Below are 15,932 nucleotides of genomic sequence, written 5' to 3'. Positions count from 1 at the left end.
ACGTAGGTTTACCTTTATTCACGAGGTGCATTGTATAAGCAGGTATTACATCATGGTAATATGTGCGTTTCTGCACTAACGCGGTCGTTTATAACCGTTCAAACTTGACTCAAAAATCAATGAGCAATGTTACTCTAATGATCTGGCGTATCATACGCCCATAATATGTATGCTGATAACGTCAAAGTGAAATTTAGTGAACAAGTCGTAAAAATAGTATTACTCGCAGTACTTTTCATCACTTTACAACCCAATTTAATTGCTGGAAGTACAATCAAGTATGTTCAAAATGTTTTACCGCTGATATTCTTGATTTTTTTTTTTTTTTTTTTTTTTTTTTTTTTTTTAATGGTTCCTTCATTTTTCACAAAATTGCTTCCCCATTGCATAATTTTATACGATTTATAGCAATCTGTATAAAATTTTCTATAAACATCATAAAAACTGTGTCGGAGTCCTTCGAATTTTATCGACTTTTTTTTCGATAGAAGCGTACGGTCAAAAAAATGGATAATGGCAATTTATCGTGCTTATCATTTCAATTTGAAGTCGTGTAAATTTCACATTGTCTCATCTGGCCGTTACAGAGATCATGACGAGAGTTTTTCGGGATAGACGGGCAGACTAGATATTTTTCGGATACTAGAAGTCTGAAAACGTCAAGACGCATTGAAATTAGAAAATTGTAAACAGTTTCGCTTATACAAGAGCGCAAAGTGAGATTTTACAGACTGGTGTGTTAAATCTTAGCCCTTGTAACGAACATGAATTTTTACACAAGTATATGCGTATAGTACGCGATTTCGTTCGTCTACCATGCGTACGGTAGTATCTACTTTGACGCGTAGTATGCATAAAGTTAAAAATCGTTCACAAAGTAAGTATATTCAGTAATATTCACTTATATTATGCATTATTACAACCGCACACGCGACTTGTGATCCGATATTCTTCGATATGATAAAATGTGATTTTGAAACGAAATGGCCAAGTTAAAGAATTTATTACCGATACCACCCACACGCATATTATGTAGAGGAGTAACGCATGATTCGCGGCAATTTCTGTCTCCATAAAACATCCGGTAATCGAAGTTTGACGCTACGTGTACCCTAAATTAAGTTTTAGTACGACACGATACGATACGCGTATTATCATAATTATAGCTAATGCACTCGTTCATACGGCTGTATAAATAAATAAATTTCAAGTAAATTATTATTTGTGACTAGTTTGTCCATACTCGTAAAATAATTCACGTAATACATTGCACCGAAAAATGCCCGAAATACGCGGCCCGATCGTAGGTCGTAGATTCACGTGCAATGCCGTAGGCCTTGTTGACCGCCAGTCGGTTAATCGTACGGTAGTGTATAATATAAGCTCATGGTCACCTCGCAAATAGAATGAGAACGTGATTCTTCACAGTAGGTAATATCTTGGCTCACGCACTGTTTACAATATTTATTGAAGAGCAGCGCCAAGCTAGCTGTATCACTCTTAAGAATCACATTCTCTCACGGTTCGCGGGAGATCCATATACTCTCACAATCAGACTACTGTGTGGATATCCATACGTATAAACGTATACATTTCTCCCAATTCTGACAATAGTAACTCTTCGCATCGTCCGGCAGTCCACTATGATTGCTGATTATTACTAACAAATTTCATAGATTCTTCTAGCTTGCCGACGACGACGGTGAATTGCGCCGTAAGGTCGAGTTTAACCGAAGCCCAACCCACTCCACAGGGACACGGTTTCTCGCCTCTACAAGTCTAAGCTGTCACTTTGTTATCAATATTATAATCGTCATCGTCGTCGGCAAATTTCAACCCATCCTCCCCTTCGCCGATAAGTTCGTAGAAACCTTTCGAGTCCTCCTTAATGTCAATCTCGACCCCGTAATCGGGACTTTGGATCTCTTTCTGGAGATTCGCTTCGTTTCTTTTGTCCTTCGGCCTGCAGTGGACTTTTGCCGGTGAGTCGGCGAATCTGCCGATGGGAAATTCCTTGAGGGGTATGTTGACAGCGTTACCAACTCTGACGTCGCTGATTATATTCAGTTCGGCTACATCCTCTTTAAACCTAAAATGCTGGGCGTTCGCCGTATTTTCATTTGGCATAGGGATATTCCCACGATGACTCTCGTCGTTCCAGTCTCGGCGATCCTTGTCCGGATCTCCCGAACCCCTGCCATTGGTCCGGCACCTCGATGCATCGGAGTTGTTTCTCCGTTCTCTTAGACCATCTGGAGTTTTCGTGAGTTCGTTCTCATTATATGCCCTGTTCCTAACGATTTCCTCGGACACACCGCGATTCCTGCTTGGACTCGGACGGACCTTCGAGCTGCAGTCTAATTCGTCAGAGAATGTGCTCACCGCATTTGCCGGCATCCTCGAGCGACCCCCGTCGTCGTCGGAGAACTTATTCTCCCTGGTCAAATCCGGGTTCCTTGTGGTTTTGTTCCTCCTGCGATCCTGTTCGTCAGAAAGTCGGATTCTGTTCGCCCTCGGGGCAAATCTTGCCTCAAATTTCTCACCCTCGTCTGTCATCCTGTTCGGAATGACGTCCGCATGCACAATATTGAGAGCATCATCGTGAACATATTTAGCCAACGATTCGTCGCTGACCCTTACTCTAGACTCCTCGAGGATTCTGTGAATCGGTAGAATACCTTCGCTTAGCCTGGCTCTGTACTCCGTGATTATTTCGTCGTGAAGTCGACTTTCACCATGGTCAATCCGTTTTGGCGATATCTCCTTCTGGCAATGCACAGAGGTTCCATCCGAACCCGGGGCAGCGGTCCTCGCCTTGCTCTCCCTCATCAATTTGTACTCGGATGGTGTCAAGGAAGCCCCCTCCGTATTCAATTTCAAACGTGACCCAGCACTGCCCCTGCGCTCGGGTATCTCCTCGTAATGATGATCCTCTTCGATGGCGCGCATTATATCCGATTCTCCGGGATCAAGTGGGGGTATCCATACTAAAAACGCTGGGTCCATACCCAGATAAGATCCGGGAGCAGCTCCTGCATTAACGACGTTGTAGTCGTAGTAATCGAGTTCCAAGTCCATATCTTGGTTCGCCAGGCTGAATTCCGACCCTGGTCCCTGAAGTAGGCGTTCCCTGTTTCGTCGATCCTTCGACTCCTTGCCACATCGCAAATTCGACGCGTTTGACGACGTGCTAGCAGGTGAAAAACCCTGCAATTCAATAAAACCATACGCTTCATGATAATTCTTTCCTGCGTAGAAAATTAGCAAAGGCAGGCATGATCGTTGAACGGAAATTGGGGGAAAAACGATCATGCCGTTTCGTATGCGATAAACATCAATCTCACACTCGCGAGCCCGGGAGCTATTCTTTTCTTGCTCTGACTTATCCAAGATATTTCTAGATAAATAAATCTTGAAGGTTGATAGGTTTCAGGAGGGTTCAGTATAGTACGATAGATATGAGAACACATGGTGTATAGTGGATGATCGTGTACCTTGACTTGCAGAAAGGTGGATGATTTTGGGTGAGGGACTCTTACATTATTCAGACTGATCGAGGTGCTGGTTATACTGTAACGTCTGCTCAATTCCGAGGTTGAACGTTCTTCGGAAACTGGACTGATGGGGCCAACAACTGTCCGCAGCCTGCGAGAAAGTAATCGGGACCATCGTTAGGAGAGGCGAAATGACGATGAAAGAATTACAAATAATCTAAATCCTTATAGCCGATCTCAATCAATTATTGTTCAACGATTGTACGTATTTTCATGCTCCGCAAGGCGGTTCTGATTTGCCACACCACAGGTTACTGAATAAATTCAGACGGAATACGTGATACGGAAAAAATGTCAACGGACGACATGCCGAGGTGGCTTACTTACTTGACCGGTCGGGCATACTTGACCTCAGGTTGTCCGAGTGTTGGTATACTGCAAGTCGATGACTGCCTGCCATGCGTGTCCACAGAGCCTTGAACAATTGTCGTCTGCAAATTTTCATCCGAGCCTTTGCTCTTCAATGTCCCAGATTTCTCGCTAACCTCTGAATCGTCTCTGGAAGCAATGTGACGAAACGTGATTTTCATCGAAACTCGAGCTTTGGAAAGCAGAAATTATAATCAGTGCGAAAAACTTTTTCACCCTTCAGTTCTGACACCCTTACTTTATAGCTTGGCTTCCCGCGCACTCGTAGTCGTCCTCTACATCGGCTGGTGCCTCTTGAAGCCTCGCGTGCTTGGGGGAACCCATTCTGGGTAATCGAATGAGAGAGACCACCTCGGAGAAGAGAGTTGCCGATGACAATGCCCTTGCCCTCCTTGCCAAGCCCTGCATTGATCCACCGAAAGCTGGAAAAGTCGTAGTTACAATCCCGCTACAAGAAGTCTTGGTGCAAACGTCACATCGCTGATAAATTCATCGGTTAATCGATGAAACCGACTAACCGGAATTGTCTGTGAGACTGTCAAGGTCCTCGGCTATCTCATATTTTCTGTACTTGAAGGCGTATTGTAACGCCAAGAATACAGATACGAGGAATATGAGAACAAGAAGCGTCGCAGCCGCCAAATGAGCCGGCGTCAACCACTGCGCCCATCTTCCCGCCGCCGCCATTATTTTTGGTGACAGAAAGTCAGCCGGCATAGCAGTTTCATTTGCCGAGAAAATATTGGCTACGACAGAAGCAATGATGTTAGAAGGCAAAGTTAAACCGAACTTGGATTATTTTTATCTGATTGAAATTTCTTCAAATTCTGAGGTAGGTACGTCAATGTCACGAGGGAAGTAACGTCGGTTGCGATTCTCACCAAACATCGTGGCGTGAGCCAAATATCCGCCGACGCACGATGCGTGAACCGCTGATTCCTCGCCGCTGAAGAATTCCACTAGTAAATGTGTATCCGAGGACGTGACGGTGCCGGAAATCGGGGAGTTCTTATCGAAAGCCACATCAGCCAGCAGTTCAGCAGTCAAAGAATCCCCGTCACGTACCCTGACGTACTGTTCCTTACACGGGAATCTTGCTTGGTCCAAGTGAAGGCGAACCCTATGGTCAGCTTCAGCCTGCAACATTCGGATAGTACATGGTACGATAGTGTACGGACGATGTTGTACGACCTGATACGCGGCTGGTCGTGAATAAGTACACGAACGAATGCCCTTCAATAGACGACACATTTCACTTATCGCCAGGCGTATTCAAGTTTTCGTCAGCAAAAATACTTGAAGAGACTTAAAGCTGGAGCACTTATAGTCGTTATATATACCGCATCGCGCGTTTTCGCGAATTCGCGTCACACTGCTGAAATAATGATAACAAACTATTGCTACCGTACCTGAACCAACCAAAAGGATCTACCGGGACAGGCCTGTGTGCTTGCGGCCAGGATTCTTTGCATTTTATTTCTGTCTAGGATAACTAAACAACCACATCTGCACACACTGCCAATCTCAGCGGCAACTTCTGGTTTCTCTGCAGCTAATTCCTTGCCGTGGCGGCACTCCCACTCTGCAAGGTTCCAGTTCCCATGAAGATCCAAATGATTCGTACCACCGCATGTTTCGGTCTCGACTGCCTGTCCCTGTAAAAGTGAAACGCAACCATTGAACATATGTTAAATACGTAGCGAAAGGCGTGAGTAGCTGTTATGCGTTTCCGGTAAGAATAGCGCGCAATCGTTCGCGGCGTCAATTACAAACCTGACAAAATTTTGCCCCGTATTTTGGTGGCGGTGTATCGCAAAAGCGATACCGGTGCCTGGTCCCACCAACGCACGAACTACTGCAGGGAGTCCATTGGCTCCAAGGTCCCCATCCACCCGCGTCACCATCTGGAGTGGTAACGATATGTTTAATTTGACCAAAACTGCATTTTACCTCACACAGGCGTACATTCAGACGAATTAAAAAAGTGTACCGACGCCCCCGATATTCTAAGCTTCAGATAATTGAATGGATGGACCTGTGGATTGAAAAACTTGTGAACGTATCAGTAGCTGGGTTTGACTCCAAGTGTTGGTCACCGGTTATCGTGAGTACGACTGATATGTAAGTTTAAGAATCAATCTAACATGAGGTGCGCTCAATTATGTGTAAAAATTGATACAATTATAGCCATTACCTACCCTGTGGCCATCTACGCCACAGTAGATTTGCACGAATCGTAAAATCTATTCGTACCTGCGAGATGTATTACAGAAATGGATTTTGAACACATTCGAATGTTTCAATCGTTTCATACTTTTTGGCTGGATCTATTTGCCAATTGTACAAAATGAAACTGAAAAGTAACTTTTCATCTCCATGTATAGAACTTCGGATGTACTTTGAATGTAATATGACTTCCGAGCTCGTGGAAATGCGTAGCTCGTGCAATGGTAGTGAAACTTTGTGGCATGAACTCGTTGGTGGTTAGTGAAATTTATAATCTACTTACAGTCGACCAACAGAAACATTTTTCAACTACGCGTATTTCTCAATTTGGGTTGCCAAGACGATATTAACGTACGCACGGTATTTTTATTGTTCGTGAGAATTGGACATAGCTGTGGTAATTTTTTTGCAATCTTTGAAACTGCCCCGATTGCAAATAGTTATGGAAAATTGACGATTCGAAAAATTGGTGATTTCGAAAAATTAACGACGGAGCCAGGAATCGAACCTGGCGTCCAGAGATGCTTGACCGGAGCCTTACTCCACTAGACCACCTAGCCGCCCTGACTCTGTTGTCGTTAATTTCTCTCATCGCCAGTGAGTTCAAATTTGTTTTCATGTGCCTGGTATGAATGTATAAGAATTTTCGTCTCTTCAAGCACAGTGTATATATAGGAATGTAATGTCTTTACCCTAAAAGGTAAACACATCATCTACACATTACATTCCTATCGGTTCCCCCAGGTTCGATTCCTGGCTCGGTCGTTAATTTTTCGAAATCACCAAATTTTCGAATTGTCAATTTTCAACAATATTCTTCTCGTAATTAATGATTTGCACGTCCGCATTTCATTTATTAGACGGCTTTGCCCGTCTTGCGTGGCTTCTCGTCAGAAGCAAGGATTCAAAAGCGTAAACACATCATCTACACATTACATTCCTATACATACACTGTGCTTGAACAGACGAAAATTCTTATACGCAAATAGCTATGCTCTACCACGAATTCGAATTAATTTGAATAAAAAACGAGGAGAAGAAAGTAGAAAAAATAATACGAACGATTTCTGGTCATATATGGTATCGAGTATTGGTTGATGTATTATACATAGATATTTGTATCATCGACATTGTGAATTTTCATAATTTTTCGGAAACTTCAATATAGACTTATGCTTCCTCCTCGTCGTAGTTGTAGCCAACTGCCACGCTCGATTCGTAACTACTGCAATTGGCGCTGAACAGTAATTGAAGAAGATTTCACACATTTCCAAGACAAACTTAAGGATGAGCGAGGAAACATAAAATATGATAACGTGGGTGAAGATTACAGCGTGTGGCCGTGCACAATTAACTTTTTGTGTAACTCACCTTGAAGTAGAAACGTTGGAATGCAGTCCACCCGAACTTGTGACATTGCTCCGGTGATGGCCTGACTAACGTAGCTGAAGCAGTACTCGACGAACCTCTCCGTGAATATTTCACAGTCGAAGGTCAAGGTGTGTTTACCAGGGGGTGCCTTAAGCTCGGCTAAATAATGAAGCGTAGAGGGTGGCGCAAGTGAAGCAACGTCCGCTCTAAGGCGTCCGTATACCCGGACACGATCGCCTTGAAGACGGCACGCGGGATACTCGAAGAGAACCGAGACACCGCCACTTCCTCCGTCGCAGGGGTAAACCGATCTGGCATGTATATTGAAAACGAATTCGTCCGACCATTCAACCTGGAATATGACACAAGGGTTTCACCGCATTACTCTGTACTGTATCACTCTGTTAACAAACTCTATTGAGCACCCGTCTTATGATTATTATTTTCAACCAACATCCCGTAAATGCGATTTTCATTTAATAACCTCCACCATTTCCCATGCATAAACACAATGACATCAATCAGTCTGACCTTCCGTTATCACCTGTCCCCCGGTCTGCAGGCTGACGACGGTTATAGAAAAACAAGGACTCACTTTGATGTAAGCACTCGTGGTTGGCGCGGTTGGATTTCCAGCGGTAGGCTTGAGTCTCAGCGCGTAGTGCCCAGCCTGCCCGAATAGTTCACATCGTAACGTGATAACTTTTTGTGCGGGGAATCCCATGATCTCTTCGGAATACAATACCTGGAAAATCATAGTTCCAAGCGTCAGTTGCCCTGGAAATCAGTCACACAATTCCCGTTTGCCGATCGGCAGTTTCTGCGTTACCTCCGTTGTTGTCGAGTGAGGTGGTTAAATCAGTGAAAATGCTGTCAAATTTGAAAGAAGCGAAACCGGTAGCTGTAACGGCAAAGAAATTGTCGCACCTCGGATGTATCGATCGACCAATAAAAAGGGTGCCGCTTACGCGAATACCGATCGCGTGAGTCCGAGATCGATCAGTTGAATTTGGAGCGTCGACGCAGATAGTTCGGCGCGGACAAGAACGCAAGCCTGTATTGGGGGTTGTCGGTTAACGTCACACGAAGGGGTCTCCGAGGCTGGCCATCTCAGGGAGATGGTTTTCGCCCTGGAAAAGCCAGGGTTGCGATAGTCTCGTGTGATAGCGGCTCAACGTGCGCGCCGATTGATTCGGTAAGCACATCCTTGAGCCCGCGCCTAGGTCTATCGTAGTTCCATACACCGTTGGCTCTGCGAAGCTGGCCGTCTCAGAGGGACGGTTTCCGCTCTGCCAAAGCTAGGGTCGTGCCAGCCTCGCGAGATAGCCTTTGTCAGGACGATATGGTCGATCGGTACATTCACGCGTGCACATCACTGATTGTGAGACTATCGACAACCTAGAGTAGTTAAAGAAATGTGAAAAATAAACTCCTTCGACAAGATATCTATGCATTCGATTAAATCATATGCGTATCCGGTGTACCCCCTCCCCTGCCTAGAGTCTACCGGAGTAGCAGTCGCCGGTTCGACTCGCAAACTATGGGATATACCCCAGAGTTCGTCACATCCGTAATGTTTGGTTGTCTTACTTAGCGTTCTTTCCTCGCTTCAAGTACATACACACATGAGATATAGAAGAAAGCGTATTTCATATGATGAATATAAATTGATAGAGCTTTCCGAAAAATTTTCTGTTTCAAATAATAAATGGTAAAACGGATGAATGAACGAGGCGTTTGTGATTAAAATTGATATTGATATATCATAGAATTTTAGATTTACAGTACGCTCTCAAGGTGGATAATATAATATGGAAGATTGAAGTTCACTTTCTGAGGGGTGCGGAGTGTAGAGGAGACGTGACAAGTGGAGGATGACAAGTATACAAGCTCAGAACCCTATTTATATAGCCACGTACATATGTAGATTGTACAAGTTACATTTGGCAATAGTATCAACGGACGTAGCATATATATTAACATACCTGCACGTGACTCTTGTTACGCGTATCACAGGAAAGCACACTAGGACCACAGTATATCAGCTCGAGGGAGTAAGCCGCGACTGGAACCCCCGCGTAGGGTGTACAGGATACTCCGGTGTACTCTATAGTTGCCAATACCGGTTGCCTCGGGTATGTTTCGAAGTGTTGCGGTTCAAGGGAAAGCGAAGGTGTCGGCCATCTGACGTCTAAGGTCGTTCGCATCTGTTGATCAATTTCAGAACTGGTAAAAAGAAAACAGTTTAGAGAAAATGTACACGTAGGTTTGCATTCTTTCATCTTCTGCAACCTGATTAATTAACTCTGTGTCGGTCCAACCCTTGCGCGAACCAATTGAACGATGAGCTAGTCAGCCTTCATGCGGTAATTCGATTCAGATCGATTTCGAAACAACCGATAGTCAGGTATCTGATTTTTATTATGAATATACCCGTTTACTTTTCTCCTGCACTACCCGCACTCTTGCTTCGTTGTGACTTACGGCCGATAACAAATAAACAAATTATCTTTCCTTACAATCGAGTCGCTATTTTGAACGATATGTAGTATTTGTTAATTAATAATTCTGCCGATTAACCTCTTTACTGCGTATCGCATCGCAATCTACTCTGTTACGAAATTGAATTTCAACGCGAAATTCAACAAGCCGACATAACTTGGAAATACTGACGAGTTTAACCGAGCATGCCTAGGTCCGGCCGAGTTGGGAGATCTGATGATAAGTGGACGTAAGAGCGTGGGGTGAATTGGCCTGGTGGTCCAATGAAATAAAGTTGTTCGGTACATGCGCGGTTTTGTTTGGAGTTCCTTCATAGTATCGTGCTGCGAAACAAAGACAATTCGTGTCGATAATCGCGCTACATCTTTTTTTTCAAAGTTTTTAAACCCAAAGATGTCAATATATCCGTCACGTTATTGCAACCCATGTATGTATATAATTACCCATTTGCTCCGTCCTACTGTATCCACTAACGCCATATTATTTTAGATTATACCGTAACTTTCCAGAGTTATGCTCAGCCTGTTTCCGACATTACCTCAAAAGTTTTACCTGAATGTCGTGTATGGAGGAGATATCAGTCAACTTAGATGGCACTGGTGAATTTTTTCTCACGAGTTGGAGAGAATAAGTTCCCCCGCGTGATAAAAAACCACACGGCACGGTCAGGGAAAGATTTCCACCCGCAGAAGGAACTGGTCTGACGGTAACTTGGCCCACAAGCTCAGACGTAAAGCCATCCAATCTTAATACCCTGAAACGTAACCACGCCCGATAATTGGCTTCGAACAGTATTAATGTTCATGTCACGCGACTACCTACATGCAAAAGACGACTTATATTTCTTGTATTTTCAAAATATGACGTAATTTAAAGTTTCTCATACGCACCTCAAGACCAGAGGAGCTTGAAATATCCCTGTACCTCCTCGCTCTTCTTCCAGGACAGTATCCGCATCATCCGTATCGGTCAGGGGTACGGTTGTGGGTTCGTCCGAAGGGTGTAAGCCTAGGATGAGAACGGCCAGATCACCTGACAAAGCGGCATGCGAGGCAGCGACTACAACTCGCGAGCTTATAGACTTGTCTACGGGCATAATCACGCTCAGGTTGGCTGAAACAAGAAGTTTCGTGTTTCAAGTTGTCTTCCACATCACTAACAATGAAGTATATACGACGAACGTTGCGATTCGAATGTTGACCGAGACACCCTGTATACGCTACTTTCCCACCCTTCCTTTAGCAATGGCGGAAGTGCAAATTGCAGCGGGTAAGAAACGAAGCCGAGAACCCTCGGGTCCCCAAGGCGGCATTACCGTGGGGGATATCTAGAGCGATACTAGGATGACATTGACTCCTGCTGGTTATGGGTTCGACCCGCGTACGTATCAACAACTCAGGGCTTTCGTCGGATTGCTAGCAGCTTTGCCTGGGCTTTTGACACGATTCTCGGGGCTCGGTATTTTCGAAACGAAACTCTTGTTGCCACTAATCCTCAAGGTGAATTCCGATTTGCGTATAATTTATCACTTGCCAGATCGAGTACTTACGAGTGCACATGTTTGCTTATTATACATATACCTTTGTACGCAACGACTATTTTATCCGGAATTCCAGCAAAATAAAAAAATATCAGACCGAAAAACTTATAGCAGCTTATCGCGGATTTGTGCAGCAACCATTCAAGACACACTACAACAGAAATGTTAAGGATACGGTGATGAAGTTGGCTATACGGTTGCATTGTACGTGGCGCGAGCTGAGCCAATTGAGTAAACACTATCCGTCTAGCGTCTATTGAGTGCGTCGAGGAACATTTAAATATTCATTAGCGGGCAGTTCCTCGTAAAGATAATGTGAACATTGTTGCCAGATACGGAGTCACGTCCATTTTTGGCAAAATATGAAACTCGTAGACTCTTCACTATGCACGTTAATATATACATATAAAGGCGTAGACAAAGGCGATGCTGCGGAAAATTTTTCCTTTTTATTCAAATTATGGCAAAACAATGATGAATTTGTTCGAGATAGATCGAAACAACTTGTACTCGGAGCTCGAAAATTACGAAAAATAAATTGGCGGCTTAGATGGGCCGTCGTGCCCCGGTATCCCCTATGAGTAGTCACGAGTAATATGGTCAAATTACCGCAGGGCATGTTGAGAGGATACGCCTGTCTTGTCACATAGGTAAAAGTATACGTCAATTGAATGCTCAAAATTTTATCAACACTTTACAACTTAGTAGTAGTTACAGCTTTCGTCGGAGAGTTCGTTTTACATCTCCTCGAGAGCAAGGGTGCTTTCGAAAATCAGCCTGTATACAGGCGATTTTCTTACATTTCATAGGCATTTTCTGCGTGTATCAGCAATAAGTGGTCGCGCGTTCCACGATATTAATGACGCAGGCAGTAAACTAAACGGTGTTGCCCCCTGCACCACGCAACACCCCTGCAGGAAAATTTATCACCGTAATTTTTCGACGCTTCTCAGCTTACTTGTAAGATACCTCGTTGATGGAAGGCCAAATTGAATATTATTTGTCATTTTGTGTTTGCTCTTATTTTCTCCCATACCAGCATAACTTAGGTATACAAGCTATGCTGGCATGTACTGCAATTTCCGTCGTGAATATAATGGTAACCAGTTTATCATTCTGATCTTTCACGATGCGGCTCGCATATCTTTCTCAAATAAAGCATACACAGTTCAACCGTTAATAATCATCATCCATCTTCGACCATCACCCCGATTCACTGACTCCTGTCCTTTATCGCTAATTTTTGGACCCTGCGTTAATGATCCACTATCTACATCTATCTCTTTAAACAGAGAGTACGCACATGGTGCGCAGGTGTATGTATCATGGTATGCTCTTGCAAAAGGCTCTTTGGATCTGAGAATGCATTAATTAGAAGAATCGTGGGCGAAAATAGAGGGCCGGGTAAGTGCGATCTGTAACATTCGTTATCACTTCGCAAATACCATACTCTAAAAAGTTATACAAATTCAAATCTTGGTTCTCATCCATGTTAAATGTAATGAATAATAAATTTTCTCGGGAACTTGGACAGAATTGATCAGATTCAATTTATCAAAATTTGCAACGTTTCGTTGGTTTTATTTATTTTCCAACTTCATCAGGCAAGTTTTGAGGTTAAATCGTCGTTAAAATCCTCTGGTCCATAACATCAAGTCAAAATTATGTTTAAATAAGACTAGACAGATATATACATTTTTGTTTTTTTGATAAAATTATAAACTTATTGTGCCAATAAATTAATTTGAATAAAATAAAATGGACAAATATGATGATGGACAAATACACATGTCAAACGTAGTGACTCTTAAATCACAGACAGTTATAGAAATTAACTGGTGAATGGATTCATTCGGTACGTACATTGACTTCATGTGGCTCGTCATTAGTTTCGCTGACTAGTAAGTACCATAGGCCAGAACAAGGGCCAATTATTACTGTAAGAAAAGCGATAACGTTCTCGCGATATTCCAGACCTATAATTTATTACATTGGCAATTTTTTCTGCTATTGCGCTACCTTTCACTGCACCTACATTCATCCTAAGCTTGCGTATGTACATCGGACACCGTGAATCTTGCGACAGCAGCGCCAAGATGTCGGCAACTGAAGCTATATTCTAGGTCTGTACTGTCACGTTTGAATGGATTAGACTTGGCGGCTCACGCGGACTTCGTGAACTACATTAGCATACCTTTTCAGAAATGGCAGTGAGAAAGCACCTAGGAGTGGTTTTGGTTGTCTGTTGCCTGGCGCTGCGACGGAAATATTAACGGAATACAACCAGTACGATATATTGATTCGTTATTGTTTTGATCTTGCCCGCTATAGATATAGGTATGCACGTACATGGCAATGGGTGTACCGTGCGTACCTGTTCGGTAACTTTTTCAAATTACACATCAATACTTACCATATTTGATAACGATGAATAGCAGAACCTGCAATGGTGACCAGCTGGACAACCAACTCATGTCCACTGCGGCATTGGTGGCTTATTACGCCGGCAGCCTCTGGAATAAGCAAAAAGTGTCAACCTCTATTCGCTAGTTTATTGACAAGCATCTGAGTCTATGTATACTAATAATATAATACTATGAAGAGATAAAATTTGTTTGTTTGTACGTAAGTGGTAATCTCTGAAACTGTTGAACCGATTTTAAAAACTTTCTTCACCAACAAAAAGCTAAACTATCCCTGAGTAATGCAAGATATAATTCATTTTGGTAAAAATAAGTTTCTAGTCAGAATTCTCAATACTTGTAAAATCGGTCGAAAGAAAAAGCACTGCTTGACTGCTTTATCGACGTGTGTTAACCAAATGGTTGTATATACGTGAAATATAACATTAGTGCGATGTGATGGATAACTTGACGTTTCGGGGTTACAAAGCCATCTTTCGTGCAAGTTCCAAGCGGAGAGACACTTGCTTGGTTGAGTGTACATTTAACTTATTGTTAGATTTGTCTGAACGTGCGAAGCCAGGACGGGTCAGCTGGTGTACGAATGACGCCGATATTTTTAGTTTCAGTTGCATTAAATTTTACAGATTGTGGAGAATCGTGATTTCTTTTACCACCAAGTTTAGAACAATCGCTCTGTCAATACAATCTTTCCATTGAGTGTAATTAATATTTAAAAAACCTCGGAACTTGTTGCGTGTGTGGTCGAAGCTCCTTCAATTCGAGGTTACTTCGGATTTTCGTATTGGTTTCAAGGATCAAGGACGGGAGTTAAAGTTCTATTATTGAATTTTAGAATGAGAACTCACAATGATTGATCTGTCGAATCGTAATATCATTTATTAGCTCATACGGGGAAAGCCTGAGGCATAAAAACCCATGACGCGATAACGATCTTATTTTCTATACCATTATATGATATCAAATCGACCTAATATACTTAAACGTACATCCCCCGTATGACTCACGCCGTCGCAATCTCGCGTATAGGTATAATGCGTTGTTTTTCACATTATTTTCGTGTATCCGTACCGAGGGATCTTGAGCCGTTGTTGCCGTCCCCTCGGTCACAAGCTCATTGTCAAAGCAACGGATAATCTCGAGCCGTTGCCGTTCTCTCGATCTCTATGACAAGAACTGTTTTCGCCAACCTCGTTTAGGTTGGATGTGTATCGGCCTTACGCCTCGCCGTGAACGTGTTTTCGGAAGCTCGCCGTTCCGACGACTGCTCAGAATTCGCCCGCTCGCCCGCTCACTCGTCCGCGACGACGGTCCGCGAGAGATCAGGCATCGGTGCTGCCATGAGTCGATAGATCGCGGCGATTTCGAGAAACTACGATGCCGCGATATCCAAACGACCATCAGTCACCAAACACAGCGTCTTCGGTATTTTCAGAAAAAAGGGAACTTGAAGATACAAGAATGTGATGTAATAAACAAATTATGAAAATATTAAAAATGAATGAAAAAATTAAACTTGATTGGCGTCGTTCAGCTAACGCTGTTTGCCGAGTTCCGCTGTACTCATACGTACATATATTAATTACCTACATATTACATGACACGGATATAAGATGTGGTGCGCCGTCTAACCAAACACTGACCTTATCTCCGCTGGATACAGTCGATGGCCGACGTGACTCCGCATGCGACTACTCCCGTGTCCGGGCGATACGAACGGGATTTTCTACGTCAACGGATCTATACGAATGTTCCGCAGTGAAAGAGTTCTATCACGCCGAAGTAGGTATTACCGAACATACCGTGGATTCCTCTCTAAACGGGCCCCTCCGTCTCCCGTTGTTATCGTCTGCGCCAATAAATGCACAAATTTTATCTGACCCGAGCGTCGTTTTTTGGTTTAAGCGTAGCCTACAAGGCGAGTGCTGTTTTTTTTTTTTTTTTTTT

At 43.3% G+C, this 15,932-nt stretch overlaps 1 protein-coding gene across 9 annotated transcripts in view; it reads right to left on the bottom strand.

Annotated features, from left to right (window-relative positions):
• Positions 1 to 251: 251 nt before the first annotated feature.
• LOC124185937 overlaps positions 252 to 15,932 on the bottom strand; it is a 30,153-nt gene continuing 14,472 nt past the window's right edge. For 6 of the 9 annotated variants that reach the window (XM_046577175.1, XM_046577172.1, XM_046577174.1 and 3 more), the window contains 14 exons: positions 13,976 to 14,075; positions 10,913 to 11,135; positions 10,575 to 10,776; positions 9,506 to 9,727; positions 8,116 to 8,265; positions 7,521 to 7,872; positions 5,697 to 5,827; positions 5,333 to 5,578; positions 4,805 to 5,060; positions 4,442 to 4,669; positions 4,162 to 4,345; positions 3,882 to 4,052; positions 3,495 to 3,645; positions 252 to 3,207 (listed from right to left, as the gene is read on the bottom strand). In XM_046577175.1, coding sequence (XP_046433131.1) covers positions 1,780 to 3,207; positions 3,495 to 3,645; positions 3,882 to 4,052; positions 4,162 to 4,345; positions 4,442 to 4,669; positions 4,805 to 5,060; positions 5,333 to 5,578; positions 5,697 to 5,827; positions 7,521 to 7,872; positions 8,116 to 8,265; positions 9,506 to 9,727; positions 10,575 to 10,776; positions 10,913 to 11,135; positions 13,976 to 14,036 — 4,005 coding nt within the window. In that variant the 5' untranslated portion in view covers positions 14,037 to 14,075 and the 3' untranslated portion in view covers positions 252 to 1,779. Of the gene's footprint in view, positions 3,208 to 3,494; positions 3,646 to 3,881; positions 4,053 to 4,161; positions 4,346 to 4,441; positions 4,670 to 4,804; positions 5,061 to 5,332; positions 5,579 to 5,696; positions 5,828 to 7,520; positions 7,873 to 8,115; positions 8,266 to 9,505; positions 9,728 to 10,574; positions 10,777 to 10,912; positions 11,136 to 13,597; positions 13,770 to 13,975; positions 14,076 to 15,932 lie in introns of those variants that run through there. The other 3 variants (XM_046577177.1, XM_046577178.1, XM_046577179.1) reach the window with 3 other exon arrangements.

The sequence above is a fragment of the Neodiprion fabricii genome, chromosome 7, assembly GCF_021155785.1.
Source record: "Neodiprion fabricii isolate iyNeoFabr1 chromosome 7, iyNeoFabr1.1, whole genome shotgun sequence".
Taxonomy (NCBI): Eukaryota; Metazoa; Arthropoda; class Insecta; order Hymenoptera; family Diprionidae; genus Neodiprion; species Neodiprion fabricii.
This window is presented reverse-complemented; position numbering and strand designations above follow the sequence as displayed.